General features: G+C 36.4%; 1 protein-coding gene across 2 annotated transcripts in view; it reads left to right on the top strand.

Moving 5' to 3' along the window:
- The window catches only part of SLIT3 (slit guidance ligand 3), a 543,690-nt gene that overhangs the window by 22,933 nt on the left and 503,781 nt on the right, over positions 1 to 16,976 (top strand). For both annotated transcript variants that reach the window (XM_075509986.1, XM_075509985.1), the window contains 2 exons: positions 4,764 to 4,835; positions 8,801 to 8,872. In XM_075509986.1, the coding sequence (XP_075366101.1) occupies positions 4,764 to 4,835; positions 8,801 to 8,872 (144 nt within the window). The remainder of the gene's footprint in view (positions 1 to 4,763; positions 4,836 to 8,800; positions 8,873 to 16,976) is intronic.

Genomic DNA, 16,976 nt, shown 5'->3' with positions numbered 1-16,976 from the left:
GGTTTTAGTCTGTTTTTCTTCAAATGGCAGATAAGCCTTAAGGGAGAGCATGCTGGAACAGGCAAATGTTCAGAAGGTAAATACTGCTTTTTAAAACAGAAGTGGTAGTTATCAATTAAATCCTAAATGGTTTAAAGAAAGTGAACTTCATGAAGAACAGTTGTCTTAAACTTAGAGAATTGTCCAAGTAATTTTACTTACAGAAATTGAAACCTTCGATTTAGATACTAACCTTCAGAAGGGATTAATAGCATTATTGATATTACATATACAGTATAGGCTGTGCCAATCTGCAGGAGTAGAGGAAAAAGCAATCTCAAGGTATGTATTGATCAAGGAATGCTAAAGTCTTTTTCAGAATAGGGAACTGCAGATTTTACCAAGAGAAGAATGTTGAATAGCAGGAGTGTTCTTGGGGCTGAAAGTAGAGAGGAATAGAGCTGATACGTGGGATTGGTCTCCCAGACTGGGTGGGAGGGGTGGCGAAGAGATTGCTGTGTATATGACAGGAATGCTGTTTTGCATACACCTGTTCAAGCTGAGTAAAGCTATGCTGAGTTAAGTCTTATCAAAATGGACAAAAAGCAGGGCCAATGACACTGTGTTGCCCTTAGCTGACTCCTATCTGCCTTGGAGAATTCCGACCAGCTTAATGCTGTGCTTTGCTAGACCTTTTCTGAGATACAGGCAAGAGAAAGCTTCTGAAGGAATGATATGGAAAGCCGATGGGAAACATCATGCAAGTAAAACACAAGCTGTTTATGCGTTGCTTACTCCAGACTTAATTCTTTCCAATGCTTCTTGCGACCAGGTCACCCTGGCGCACCAGTGAGTAGTTAATGATGCACCAGGGTGGAAGAACTGAACTGAGAACAGAAGAGGAAATTAAGCTGGAAAATCTGAAAAATGTAGGCAGTGATTCAAAGGTATTCCTGGAGAAAAGCACGATTCAATCAACAGGATAAACACAAATGGAAGAGAATTGCTGGTACATGCAATGAAAGTGCCCTGTAATTGTTTTGTGGGTTTTTTCTTTAATGGACCTTTTTAAAATATAGTTCACATAAGTAAAGTAAGGATACTGTCGTTCTTGTTCATATAGCTGAAATGTAGGGATTTCCCCCCCCCCCCCCCCCCATCTCCTTATCATTATCCTTAGTTCCCATCTGTGCTAAAGAAAATGATTTCCTGACAGGAGAACATGTTTCTTCTATTATTTAAGTATGTCCTGTGCTAAGATGCATAAACTAACTCTTAAAAGTTTATTCTATATGTTTTTAAACCATTTTATGACTTAAGAATTTTATTAGTATTATTTTGACATTTATCAATAACTATCAGAAATAGATTTCAATATTATAAAACACTTATTTCTGCACTCTAGTGTATTTCACTTCCTGCTTCAATCCTGTTAATGTCTTGCTTGTACCTTAGAAGGATTCACTACAAGATTGATACAAATGCTTGAAAAAGACATGCAAAAAATATTATGTATTCTATGCCTATATGGCTTCTATTTTTAATGGCAGAATTCAGTATAAAGTTCTCATGATGGACAACGTGTAGAATTATTGATCTGAATTTTATGGTTTGGGTATTTTTAAAGAGCCCTTAATCTGTTCTTTCTTCCTGTTGTCTATGGCAAATTAAGTTGCCATGGAAAAGGTCTTAAACTGTAGCTGGTTTGTCCCTGGCACAAATCTTGTAAACATATATGCTGGGGTCTTTGTCAGTATGAACTGTGAGCTTAATCATTGCCATTGTGGACTTCCAAGTATCAGACTACCGTCGGTTATGAAGTGTATCAGTAGTCTAAGTATCAGACTACCCTCGTACTGTATTGAGTTTAGTTCTTTGTGGTTGGGTTTTTTTTTGTTTTTGTTTTGTGGGGGTGTTTTTGTTGTTTGGTTTTTGCGTTTGTGGTGTGTTGTGTGTTTGTTGTTTGTTTGGTTTTTTTTTTTTCTTTTCAATTCCAGTAAGTGAATGCACCAGCATGGTAAAATGACATTAAAAGGAGCTTAATTCCATATTGGTTTGCATCTGAGATTTAAGGAACACATGAGAAAACAATTATCTATGTTTAGGAATATGAAGAGTTATTTCCTCAGACGAATGAGTACAATTACCTGTACTCATATAAATATTTACATTTTTGATAAGTGGAGGATAGTATTCATATCAGGAAAAACCTCTTTATTTTTTCATGGTTAGAAGCATTTGGGGAAGTTAGTAGATATACTAAAAAAATCAGTCCTGTTTCTTCTCTGAATATTGAAAAAGTACCTTTTAACAAGCTTAAACTTCAAAATATGTAACTGCCTTTATTTGACAATGTGGTTCACACTAGAAAAATTAAATTTGTTACCAAGACAATTGCTTTTCATTTGATGCCTTAGAAGAAGGAAACAATCATTTATGCTTGAACATTCACATATTTCTTAGTAGTAGTTCTATCCTACTAATAGGATCTCATGTGAGGTGAAAAAAGAGCGGCTTAAGTAGTAGCAACCATACTGGAAGGCTTGTATGGAACTGCATGTATGATAGAAAATTACTGGAAATTGTGCTAGCCAGGAGCACTTTCCCCTCCTGTAGGATGATGTATGAATGATTACAAATTACTAAACTCTTCTCAACACTTCAAGAGCTTTCTCATTTTGTTTGCAGTATTATTTGCTAGGCACTTAGAAGCCATCCTAGACAGCCATCTATGCAGCATTTTTCAGAATACTAACGTGATAGTTGAGGCATTCCTGGAAGTTCTGACTTCTACCCCTTCCTTGAATTCCATTTTGTACCTAGAGAAATAATCGACTTGAAACACCACTTAGGAACACCCATCTGATTTTCAGAACTTATTTCAGGGTCAAGATTTGTGCAGGTGTCAGATGATTGCCAAATGTACTTAAAAATAATGCTGTAATCTTGCTTTTTGACGTTGAATTTTACTAGAAATGGAATCTTCTAAATACAAGGGAGGTGTATCCCGGTGCATATTAATGCATAGGAAAAGCCTCTACTTCCTGCTGTGGATTTGTGATCTTGTATTCTCTTTCAGAAAATGAATGTCTAGCCTCATGGCTAGTTTTTCATATTAGATTGTTTTCATTCATTGGCAGTAGACAACAAAATTCGTCAGAATGTGTTGTTTACAATCTCATGATCTTTAGAAAAAATACTGAATGCTTTTTTGGCATGAAAACTGTTACCCCAAAGGCTTGTATTTTTGATATTTAGCAGCTTTTGGTAGACATAAAATGTGACTCGGAAGAAAAAAGTTTACTCCAGTATTAGAAAATTTATTTTTCATAAAAGGCTTCTCCTATCTATGAAACTGACACACAGAGCAAATGTGTGGTGACACGATGGAGAGTATATCTGTTTTTATTAATTGGTAGTTTGCTGTATATTGCTTATTATGTTAAAATAAGAATGGCTGTAGACCAGGAAGAAAGACTAGCTGTTTGTCTTGGCCCTGTAGGTTAGCACTAGGTAAGGTAGAACAATCTGGATGGAAAAAACCTAAACAAACCCCAAACAATGGGACATGCTCAACTGGAAGAACTTTAGGGGTGCCTAGCAAGTGCTTAGGGTGCCTAGAGGAGAGAAAACAGCCAACACAGGACCTGTACACCAAGTACCCGCTGGTGCTATTATTTTGAAATGAAATGAGAGAAAAACTCTTTACGTTGGGAAACAAAAGGCGTTATTCTTTGTTTGTTGTGACTCTAAAGGCACCAAAGTTAGTGTACTGAGAGCTATACTTAAGTATAGGATCAGTCTTGCAAGAAGGATTAGTTTATAAATTCCTTTCTTTTTAGTTTGGCTCTTGTTTGAATTAAACAGAATTTGTCTCAAACTAGAATGATTTATTTTGATGTCTGTTCTATTAAGATATAAGTTTAGACGTGAAATTCTTAGGTATTTTTGGTGTGCTCACTCCAAAGAGGAGCTGCAGAATAGTGGGTAGCTCAAGGTCTGGTTACAGTGGGTTTTCCCTGTCATGGAAAAGAAGCCAGTTAGTTATTAATTGTGAATATAGAGCATAATACTTGGTATGTGACCACAAGAGGAAAACGTGTCGGCGCATAACAGAGGTGTTAGAAAATTGAGAGTTTAAAGACAGAGTGTAGGAACTGGCAAAGGGTGAACACACATGGGAAACAGGTCAGTGTGATTAACAGTATCTTCTGAAAACCAGCATTTCCAAAAAGCTGGGGTCAGGAGTCTGCCCAATTAGGATGCTTGAAAAAAAAACATAAGCTCTACTTATGTAATTTTGTGAATCTTTCAATCATTTGGGTAGGCCCACACTTAGGAGTCACTAAAGTAAGTTGTTCTCCCCTCAAGCTCTGTGTCGCCTAAGTTTCTGTGGCAGGCTAGACTCACTTGGGTTTAGAATAACCCCACAGTATGGTCTTCATTTTGGGGCAGAGTACTCTGTTTCAGCTGTATTATACCAATTGATTCTTGAATATATTTAGCCTCTTACAAGATTGTAGTCTTGAGGGAGAAAGCAGCATATAGTGAGCACCAATACTAGAAATAAAAGTAGAAGAAACTTCGTGTACGAGAGCAACATACTCAGAGGAGGAGGCAAAGTGCATCAAGATTGATGACTTGCTTTTTGAGATTTTAGTGGAAAAATTAGTTTGTACAATTTGAGCAGCTGATAGATGCTCCACTGATGGAGATACTTTCTGCTAACGGAATTTTGGACGTCAGTTATAGTGCCTGAATGCTGGTTTCTTTTTCCCCTGCAGTGATCTAGAAAAAAATAATATCACAAGAATCACGAAGACGGACTTCACAGGACTGAAGAATCTCCGTGTCTTGTGAGTATAACAGAAAACTTGTCTTTCTTTACAAGACTATTTTAGAGTGTGAGTACTAAGAATGTCCATAATTCTAGAGATCAAATGCTAGTGATTTCTGCATATTATTCAGTTATTAGTGTTCTTTTAAACCAGGCACCTGGAATAGTTTGTGATGTGAAACAGTACATTTCAGTTCCATACTAAAGTCTGAATGTAGTTTCAGAGTTATTTAGTTGTTTGTGTTTCTCACTGGCTTTTAATAAATACTGTGGTAAAAATTTTGGTCCACTTTACAATCACTTATTCATAAATCAATTATACTGAAACACTAGCAAACAGAGCTTTCAGACTTTGGTCACTTTAAGATACAGTCCCATTAATAGCACTTTTGCAGAAGATTAAGCAGAACTTTATTAAGGATAGTTGATAGCTGTAGAAGTTGTACACAAGGAAATCTGTGAATTTTTTAGTCTAATATGAAGTAATAAATACAAAAATTTTAGGTAGTGCTGTCTATTGATCTAAAAGTATCAGTTGAGTTTAACTGTACTTCTAAATGGGCCTTGAACATCAAAAGGGGAAACATCAGTCTACAGAATTTGTCATTCCTGATTTCCTATTTTCTCTTCTATGAACCTCAGATGGCACCATTAATTTAGTGATGCAAATTAGGACTACTTCATAGATACATATTGTAGTTATATGTAGTCCTTTTTTTTTTTTTTTTTTTTTTTTTTTAATAATCTTGGGTTAAAAGAAGAAGAAATAGATTTTGAAGCTGTTTCAGTCCTTTCAGGAAAAGGTGGAGGTTCTTTCTATTTCAAGTAAATTAATTTTTCCCCTTGAAATTTCTCTAACAGTTTTTCTGAATTACATCAAGTAATTTAGATCCCCTTCACATCAACATAGAAGCAGACATAGATATTGATGCCTCTGCCAGAAATGTTGTGGGGATCTGGTATTTGCTTTGTGGAAATGAGGTTCATTGCATTATTTTTATATGTGAAATCAAATATATAGCTTTAAATATTTGGGCAAGTATGAGGGGGAAAAAAAGGCAAATGAGAGAAAATAGTTTTGAATGTAATGTAACAAATTAGTTGAGACTAAGCTCTTTGGTTCTTAGTGTTTCTGGAGCTCTCATTTAACTGTTGGTTTCTGCCTTCATTGGGCTTGTATTTGGGCACTGAGTGCTACTGTAGTGATGCAAATTCGCAAGTTTTTCAGTGGGAAACATTGCTATGTTATTGGGGAGATCATATACGCATGTGTGTAGATCTGTATGTTTAAAAGCTGTGGCTGAGATGTTTTCATTGAAAATGTTTCTGAAACATGAAAGGTGTTTATGTTAACAGTAACCAATGGGTAACATTCAAATTTCTTTTTTTTCTTTTACAAAAAAAAAAAAAAATTATATCTAGTTCTGTTTATCAATGCCATTTATGTAATAGTTACTACATTCTTTGTGTGTGTGCCATCTTGTTCACTAGCAATATTTTGCTGAACTGTTGCGCTTAATTCCAAGTTTTAGTGACCAAGACAAAAACCTAATCTTGAGTTGATCCCAGCACTGACAGGGGCAGGTTGGTTTTACCATTCTGTTGACCCTTTCTTCTGAAACAAACAGCTATCAGAAGTTATGAAACACACAAGTAATCTCACCAGCACCCCCTGAAAATTCCTTTCTGTAATCCTTAAGATTGCCCTCTACAGTTGAAGTTTGCCTTTGAGTATTTTCTAAAATAAGTCCTTAAAACTGCAACTGTTGAACTGTTACAGTTATTTAGGGATAATTCAATCAATGAATTAATTTAGGCTTGCCAATGAAAAGGCAAGTCTTTTCTCCTGCTACCATAACACTTTTGAACAAGTTGTCATATACTAAGAAGACATTTCAAATCTATTGGAAGACTTCTTGTTCCTATAGTGTTTCTCTCATCTCTAGTTGTGGAGTCGTTTAGATTTCCTTGGCTCCCATCCCAACTGTCAATACCATTTTGGAAGTCTATTAAAATACATGTACTAAACTATCATTAATGTCAGTAGTTGTTTTGGTTTGGTTGTTTTTTTTATAGTGTCAGACATTGCCTAATGCCGCTGCAGTAATTTATACTGAATGCCCTTAACAATAAGAAAAATACGCAACTGCCATCTTTACATTAATCTTTTGTTCTGTGTTCACTCCAGGTTTATGTAACACGTTTGTTCAGCCTTTGAGTAGTGTGGTGTTTGCCACAGAAGTCATTAGGAATAAAACCAGAATATACCTATTAAAAAATATATTTTTTTTTAATTGGCTTTTTCTTCCAATGTAAGACCATCTGAAACCCAAGACATGCCATTTCACTGTCTGCTAACATACCCATTTTTGTTCACTGTTGCGTATTTCCTGTTCTCCATGTTCCTGTCATATCTGGTATGTGTTTGTGGTTTTTCTTATTTTACTTTGTGCACTTTTGGTCTCTAGAAGTCCTTCAGATTTTTCTTATTTTGTCTTTGCTTTCTCTTATGGTATCTTTATAATTCTGGTTATTCTACATTACTGACACCCTATTTTTTTCTTCTTTTTTTTTTTCCTCCATGTGTGATGGGGGTATAGTGGGAAGCACAGTAACATGAAACCTGTCCCAGAATTCCTAGAAAGGTAGTCTACTCCTGTTTTCAGACATGAGAATGAGGACAACAAACAAGTGATCCAGAAACTGGTAGAACAGTACAACAGGAAAAAGAGCTTCCAGTCTCAAACTGGCAACATACATGCAAAATATTCCTTTGTGCACGTTTTCCTTTTATCCCTTACAACTTTATCTTTTTTTCCCTTTCCTCATGCAGATTCCACCCCCCCCACCCCCGTTAGGAACATGCCTCTCTGGTTACACATGCTTGGGTTTTTTTAATTTTATTTTTTGATCCTCATATGTGGTCTTAGCTGTGGAATACTCTCTTGCTGTCTGTCCTCAACTGCTATCCCGTTGAACAGCTCTGAGCATCCTCATAGGATTGAGTGCAGAGGAGTGGCTGTTGAGAACAGGCAAGAATAGTGCTTTTTCACTAGTTAGTCTTGGCTGAGCCCAGACTTACTGTGTGTTAAGTTCGTCCTTTCTGTGTGTTAGCTAAAGCTGCATAAAATGGTCAGAGAACCTAGAGATTTAGTCTATGCATCTGAGTGCTCTTACAGAAGCAGAAAATGGGTGTGTGCTGGAAGGCAGCACTGAGAGGGGAAAAAGGTTGTCTTGAGTGGGACTACTGGTAGAGTGGACTATTCCTTGGCTTCCACTTTACCTATAACGAGCATTTCTGCTGTGTAAATGAATAGTTGTTTCCTGTACAGTGTAAATCAAAGAAAGTCAGTCTCCGTTGCTTATAACTTATCCTTGTCAGCCTCAGGGGCTGAAGAAAAGCAGGGTCAGACGCAGGGGAAACCTGGGAGTTTTCCCTTACATTTTTGCATCCTGTTGTACTGCGGGACTGTATACAGTTGTCACACATAGCTGCCATGGCTGTATTTCTGGAGGGATGGAACCACTTCGGATTACTTACAAATGGTTTACTCTGGGGCAAGCCTGAAATCTTTGCAGAACATAAAGGCTGGACAAAAAAATATGTTGAAATTGAGTGGGTTCCTGCTATGGGCTATAGGAGTCAGTTGTCTCAGTTACATTACGTAAACTAAGAGTTTTATACTAAGGATGTAACAATCAGCCCCTAGACCAACACCTTTCTGAGCATATTGGTTATGGTTTAAAAAGTTTAGGAACAAAAATGTTTACCAAACCTGGCAGTCAGGAGGCAATTTTTGAATCTCTTTCCTGTTAGTCACCAAGAGAAACAGTGCTGTTCTGTCCAGATTTTTTTTAATAATCTCTAATTATAACTGTTACTGGTACTTCTGTGAAAAGCAATTTTGTAGCATGTGTGAAGAGAAGTGGGGAAGGTCTTTTATTCTTTTGTCTAAAGATTAACTGGTATTTCTGGAATTGCAGACACTTGGAAGAAAATCAGATTAGTGTGATAGAACGTGGAGCATTTCAAGATCTAAAACAACTTGAACGGCTGTAAGTATCTCTGCTTATATACCTATGGAAAATCTACAGTTTTTCTACCTCACTGTTAATGGTCATTCATGATATTTCATGATTAAAAAATCAATTTCCTTTAGGAAAGAGACAGATGGGTACCTGCCTAAATTAAAGTATGCTCTTAAATACAGTTGAATTTATATTGCATGATAGCGAATACTTGAAATAAAATGTACAACTGCTTGCCGAGAAAACAGAACTGTCAGTGACACCAGAATCTTACCAACATTATCAAAAGGACATTATCTGGGCAACTCTTAAAATTGATATGTAGGTGAAGAAAGATTTGTTTATAATAATTTCATATTACTATATATTGTATATATACAAATAAAAATACAAACACAAATACAAAAATAAAAATACAAATAGATATATAAAATATTCTATGCTAATGGAAGTTGCAGTTGTCTCCTTTAAGAACCATGGTATTTCTAAAACTGCCTTTAGACTTAATTTTCTGATTAGCTTTGTTACCTTTAAAGTTGCATAATGCCACTAATACTAGTGGATTCTGGGGTATCAGGGTAGACTTAGTGGAGAAAAGACTGTAGATTTCCGCTGCTTTTGATAGCAATTACATTTTTTTTTTTAAAAAGGTGAATATAAGAGGTCTCTTAATACAGAATCTGATTTATAGAAAACTGCTGGCCCTGCAAGACTATAAAATTAAATATCAAAAAGTACAAAAATAATGCTATATCCAGTTGCTACTCTTAGTTGGGTGCATTTAGCATTATCATGAAGCTAGGTTAATTTTGTCTGCTTATGATGGGAGCAGAACAAAATCTCTGTAATACTGAAATACTTCTGGGAATTATTCTCTGTTAGAGGTAGCTGACTAGAACAAAATCGCATGCTGGTTTGGAATGTCTGTTTGTTAAATGGAGAAGCAGGTTTTTTTATGCTTGATTGTTAACTCAGTTATCTGCAAGGCATTTGTTGTAGGACTTGGTATTTTCTAATTGATATTTTCTAAAGCAGCTTTTGAGACTTAAGTTCCTGCTAGCAATTGTTAAGAGAAGTCTGGAGTAATGAGCGTGTGCTGTACTAAAACTGTTTCAGATGATCTCAGGATTAGATTTGCATTTAAGTTGTTTAACTAGTGTGTTGAACTTTTTAAATGAATTTACTCAAGATTTTTGTCTTGAATTACAAAGCTCCATTTATGGCAATAAGGGAGATGAGTTTTAAATTCTGATTATAACCCATTTTTTCAGTTCCTGGTACCTATATTCAATTAGAAAGCACTTTCAGGACAAGAGTTTTGCCATAGCTGACTTAATTCACATTTCTTGGGCAGTAAAAATAATAACCAGATAGTTTTCCAAAATTAAGCATAGCCTGACACTGTAGAAAAGTTTATTCACATTATAACTCATTTTTGAGAGTCAGTGTCCTAACTACCATGTCCTAGTTTTAAGCTCATTTTGTATATGTGTGTGTATATGTGTATATATATCTGTATATATATATATATATATATATAAAATCTTTCTCATATCTCTATTTAGATAGATTTAGTTAAACTATGAAATGAGTTTTGAAAAAAATCTGGGAGAAGGGCTAGCTATTAGTAACCAGAAATGATACTCATCTTAATGTGTTGTTTTTCTGTAAAGCCTGCTCTGTTAGCAAATGAAAATAATGTATTTTCTGAAACCAGAAGTTAGGAAATATGATACCTTTAATAGTGTCTGTTTAAGTATGTGATGTTTGAAAGTCTTACTTTTTTTTTTTCCTGTGCAAACTCTTAACTTGGCCTGTTAAATATACTGCATATCTGCTTCTCTTTTAGGATTGCCTGTCATAAAAATATTTCCTAAATGAATGTAGTATGAAAGGGAAGCCTGGAAACTTGCAACTTTTTGGTATTTCAGCTTAAATCATTTTTAGGACAAAACTATAAATCTAATTTTTTTGCTATGAGTCAGTAGGCTTTGGAGAATGAACTGTGGAAAGTTTGGTGTAACTTATAAAGGCTAAATTGCAACATTTTAGGTAATATTAAAGCTATTTTATTGTCAAACATTGCAAAATGTTAATGAAGAAAGTATGATGGTTGATTTGAAAAAAAACTGGCTTTTTTCCATTTAATTTCTTTCAAATAACAAATAAAAATTGCTTATATTGCTTCAATTTTGGAATAAAGTTCTTTTTTGATCTATTGAAGTGGATGCAAAAGTAATCATTAACTTCTTTTTAAACAAAGCAGCTGCATTGGGTTGGACTTTAAAAAACAGGAGTAATTTCTATTCCTGGCAAAATACCATACATAAAGGTCTTTCATTCAAAGTAACAGTGGAAGTATATTGTTCCACTCCCTGCCCTGTGGTAATCATTCCAAGGGCATAACCTTAGGTGAGTATTATTTTAGCTCAATACATTTTCACTTGTCTAGATATTGAAGCAAATCCATCATTATTAACTGAGTAAATTAGCAGAATTTCCTTTGAAATGTCCTGCATAACAGTCTAAGTAAATTTTAAATAAAATGTCTGTAAAGCTGTTAGCCACTGCTGCCAAAAACACCATGATGATGACTCTCTAGTTATTTGGATTTTACTCTGTTTTTTTTTTTTTCTTTTTTTTTTGTGGGATATTAATGCTCACAATATCAATGGAGCATCTAAAGGCATTATTCAGATATAGGGCAGGATATGGTCAAAATTGTATATTAGCTTAATAAAGTCTGGCAATATCAGTTGAAGGAAGCACGTAATGCAAGTTATGTTAAAATGACAGCACAAAGTTGAGAAATTATGTGGAAGGTAGAAGCAACTTCTTACTTTGGCATATTTTTACTCAGCTTTCCAAATACACATTAATTTTAATCATTGCCTCTTAGCAAAATTCAGTGTTTTTAGTATAAGTTGTTCTGCTGAGTCCTAAGATTCAGAATTCTTGAGAAGATCCAGTGGTACTCACCATAGTGGAAAACCAGAAATGTTTCCAGTGGTTTTATTCCAACAAGTTTATATAGTTTTATTCCAAAACACAAAGATTAGTGGTGAGGTAGCTGACCATAAAAAGTCAAGCAGTTAAGAGACAACATTAATAGTTATAATCCGTGCGTATAGCTTACTACCTTCTATGCGTTGTACTGTTGTTGAGCCTTAGACAAACCAGCAGTGCTCTTGTGCAGTGTAATACTGAAGTGGAGAAACTAAATAAAGCTTGTAGAGCCTACGTGTCAATGTGACTTGTATGTCTGAGGTGCTAGAACGACTTCAGTATGGCTCCTCCCGGCTTCTTAGCTTCTCCCAGGCTTCTCTAGCTATCGCCTTTCCTTTGGCTCTGAAGTGCTGCTTTCCAAAAAATCCTACTAATTGATGTTGAATGATAGACTTTGCAGGGCAGATATGTGCATATGTTCAATAAGTGCTTAAGAAGCTATGGAAATGTTCTGCTGACACTCGAAAGTGCCAGTTGTAAATTTTGATAGTCTGCCCCCCTTGCCAGAAGCAGGGTAACAATTTTAGAACAACACCTGTGCCTGTTGGTGTACGGTAGGTTTCAGAAAATGTAGTTCTTTTTTTCTAGTTCCCTTCTGCGTTTTTTTCATAATAGTTAACTGAAAAAGGTCTGACTTTGATCCTCTTTCTGGTTTTGTTTTCTGTGGTTGGAAGTAGTGTGCGTATGCCCATACAAACACAGTGCTATACTGGCACAATTTATTTTGGATTTTAGCATTTCAGCTGTATGCTTTGCTGTTTACACAGGGTATGATTTTAAGATAAAATGATTATGAAATTTCGTATGTGAAGAGGATCAAGAATAAAAAGGCATACTGGTGGGCCTAAAAGATGAACTGAAATTTCAGCCAGATGTATGTCACACATTTATGTGAAAAATGAGGCAGGATGTAAGACACCAACTGATCCTGACTTTTCCACGGCCAACTGCCAGAAATTGTCACGTAGCTGTATTATCTTCAAAAGACTGGACTTTGGCTGATGGCTGGTTCATTCTACTCAAATTAGTGTCTTTAGCTAGTATAAAAGATCTCAACATCTGAAAACACTAAAAATGTGTTTTTGTTGTTTAAAGCAGGGGGGGAAATGTATAAGCATGGCCAAATCAAATCTTTTCAAAGTTGGGAAAAATAATTAGTTTAAAAAAAAAACAAACCTAGAATCCAGATTTTAACCTTAGCATATACGTTTATGGTTTTGGTTCTGTGCGTGCTAAGACAGAGGTCTAAATGGAAATTGTATTTGACCTTTAACTGCAGAGATGCTACTGTGCATTGAGTCTTCGTAAGCAGCTTCCTAAATGCTTGATTAAGGTATTAAAGTATATTTATTTGGCACAGTGTACTGTAAAATTGCTGTTAGTGACCAAAGATGCTAAGGAGAAGAATAAATTGTTATGTGATGCTTCACAATCTGGATTTCATAAACTGAGATTGAACAGGCTTTAAATAAATCATGTAATACAAAAAGCATCTTCCATAATTAACATGCTGAGTGGAAAAATTGCTAAGTGCTTCAGAGTAGCAGGCAAAATAATAAAAGCATTGGACAGTTCTTTGCTGTTGTAAACAAAAGCTTATTGCAGATCTTTGGCAGCGTGGACAAATCTATAGTGTTTATACAAGGTTTGCAGTGTGTGCAGTTTATATGTTTTTCTGGAACTGCATACGCTACAGTTATTTATGAAGCCATATGGATTTGTAAATATGTAAGACAGTTTGAATGTAACCTTTCAGAAAAAAGCTTTATTGTTTTGTGTCTCCGTTTCCCTATGACATTATGGATAACATATCTAATTGGAAATCGGTGATCATAAAATGCTTCTCTGGAAATGCTAGAGAACAAAGACACACTAAAATGGATTTAAAACTGTGGTCTGATATTTAATCAATTTTATTACTTGCATACTTCCCTCTTCCTCAAACTACCATGCGTAAGTTGGTGTACTACCAGGTTTGCTACCAAACTCCCCAGGAACAAGTGGTGATTTAGGAGTGGGAAACGATAACCTTTTGCCTGTATCCTGCTCCCAAGACAGCTCTTTACACTTGGCCTTTCCCCTCTAAGGAGGGTGTGAATGGTAATTTGGGGCAGCTTGAAGCATCTTGAAGCTATGGTGTCTTTGCATTCATACCAAAGACAGTAGCATCCCCCATTGATTCCTGAGGAAGTGGGTGTAGCATATGTCAAAACTTCAGTTAATCTTTGATACTGGGCAGAATTACTGCTGCAACAACCCACCATCAATAGGTTAAAATGAACCTGTCTAATCCCAGATCACAGTCTGTGTCAGTGATGTAATCTTTTGTAAATGAGGGAAACCAGTTTCTAACAGAGACCAGTTGTAAACTTAACCACTCTTTACGGGAGCTGGCAAAGAATATAAAAAACTGACATTCAGTTTGTGATGCTTTCAAGTGTGTTCTTGTTCTCCTGATTTGAAGAATAGACTAATACTTACTTCTTGCGCTGCCTGCATCTGTGAGCTAGCAATATGAAGCTCCTTGCTGCATTGGCTGATGACTGCAAGTAATATTTATTGATGCTGGTTAATATTTAATTAATATTGTTAATAATGCTTGTCCCATATCTTCTGATAAATTATTACAGTTTAAAAAAAAAAAAAGGAATCCTATAACCAACATCTGAAAAAGCAGTCTCTTTTACCTTGCATTTTCAAGAAAAGTTTAGCATTGCCTTTCAAGTGACTGTCTGTGTGACTGTTTACATTGTGATGAGCTAGAATGTTTTGGGTGTGAGTATCTGAAGGGGTGCTATTGGTTTTATTCCTGGATGCCAATGGAACAGTCCTGGAGAATGGAGCATGCCGTACTGCAGAATCTTCCTAGTGTTATTTGAGTCACTTCCATTCCTTTTTACTCTCCAGTTTGGGGTTTGGCCCAAGGCTTTCCTTTCAGATAATCTCTCTGAAAAATATATGGGAAAATTATGAATTTGTTTGGAATGACTGATTTAACTTGCATGGATACAGCCTTACTACTTTCTTCCAGAATTGTGTTGTTTTGGGGTGTGGGTCTTCCCTTTCAAGTGGCCATAATGTGGTTTTTACTGCTTAAGTGAGGACCAAATTATTATAACTACTTTTAGTAGTCTGCGTAATTTTCTGATGCTGATAGCAGTAGAGTAGCAGCAACACCCTTGTATAGCAGCTTTCTAAGTTCACGAATTCCTTCATCAACTTACTGCACAAAAAGAATTCCACAGTCTGATCCTGCTTCTGACTCAGAACCAGAAGTCTAGAGGAAGACTAAATCTTCTCTATGTCACTTGTACTCTGGAGGAGTATACACTTACCCTTTCTACAGAGTGCAGGAAATCATACTCCCTGTCTCTACCTTTTGTCTTAGTCTCAAAGAATGGCTGTCCCAGAGTGACATCATGAGAGCTGTGTTTGAGTTCTAGTTCATCATGTGTGGCAGAAGCCAAGCAAAAGCTCTTGGTTTCTAATGTCCACGTGAAGAAAAAAGTTGACTCCGTAAGTGTTCATGTATTTGCTGTGTGCAAATTCATCACAGTGATATGTGGCATCTTCCTGTGGTATCGTGCGGTTCTTTGGGCATCTGCCTGAGAGGTGCTTCTTGGGTTTCTTTTCCGGGCTTGGATTACTACAGGTTTTACTGGTCTCTGTCGTTACTTCTGCTTTCTCATTATTCCACCATGCTTTTGTTGCACCATGCAGTGCTAGTCTGAGTGCCGTGATCATCTATCTTGTGCCATCTTTTCACGTATTGTAAAAACAGAGTGATTTGCTGTTCCCCACACAGCCAATGTCTTACCACAGAACTGTTCTGCTATCTTTTGTGTGTAACTAGTCTTCACCAATGCTTTTCCTTTCTTCCGAGGGGAAAGAGTTGTCTCTGTGTGCTCGTGGATGTGGTAACTTTAAACCTGGGATGTTTATAACTCATTCTTAGAGCTGACAGTCTCTTCTCTGAATATAATCTTGGTACTCTCCATTAAATCTTTCCAGTTACTGGTAGATAGATTCACCAGTCCTCCAAACCATAGGTATCGTTTCCAGCCAGACAGAACATTTTGGAGCTGGCTTGACTCATTTGACTGGCTAAACTATGAGCCAAGACCTCAAGCCTTGTCCCTTCCTTCTTAAAGAACAACTTGTATGAATTTGCCTCTCGTGCTCTTGGAGTTATCTGTAAAATAATCTGCATGATAAATATTAACTCTGTTAGCAGAGTGACTGAGACCCAAGCCACTCCATCTCTCATCACCCTTATATAGCCTTCCAGAAAACTCCTTCATGGTCAGTTTTAATCCAAATGCGCACTCTGAGGAATTGTAGAAGCACCTTATGAGACAGAGTGACTGTGAAATCATACAGTAAATGCAATTCAGGGTTGAAGAACAGGGAAATGGGCAGGGTGGTGGTGGTGTAGGGAAATCCTAAAACGTTGGAGCTCATAAAAGACTAAAATAGAAGTTCACAGATAGTCATCAGAAGGCTGGCTATGTTTGTGAAAGAGATATGCATTGAGGGCCACTAAATATGCAAAATCTCCATCCAGCTAAGAAGTCTAGCTGAAAAAGGTTCAAAGCTAGCAAAGCTGGTAGAGGAGTATTGTACATGCTTGCCCTATGCTTATGCCTCTGTACGCATCTGCGTGTTGCCACTGTTGGAAATAGGATACTGATCTAGGTGGACTGTAAGTCAGTTCCAGTACTGGATGGTTTCTGATTTTCATCTGTTGCAAGAAACTAAACTACTTATCTTTTCCAGGCCTTATTCTGTTTCTACTGAACTAGCTGCCTACAATTTAGGTTTTAGGGATATGCTGTCCTTTTCATAGAGAGGGTTGAGCCACTTCAGAAAGTTCCACTGCTTTTTCATGTCTAGAGCAGAGGTGTTTAATGCACTTCCAGCTGCACTTCACCCCACTAAGAAGCTCATGCCGGATATCTGAGATATATTAAAAGAGTGCTGTCAAGTCACCAATAAGGAGTTCCTGTTTCCTATAAGACTTTCTTAACAAAACCCCAGGCAAAATCAGCAGCTTCCCTGAAAAATGTGGATGATAATGAGAAAATAAAATAATAGGTACAAATTTTATTCATGAGATATGATGGAA

This window comes from Mycteria americana, chromosome 8, assembly GCF_035582795.1.
Source record: "Mycteria americana isolate JAX WOST 10 ecotype Jacksonville Zoo and Gardens chromosome 8, USCA_MyAme_1.0, whole genome shotgun sequence".
Taxonomy (NCBI): Eukaryota; Metazoa; Chordata; class Aves; order Ciconiiformes; family Ciconiidae; genus Mycteria; species Mycteria americana.
This window is presented reverse-complemented; position numbering and strand designations above follow the sequence as displayed.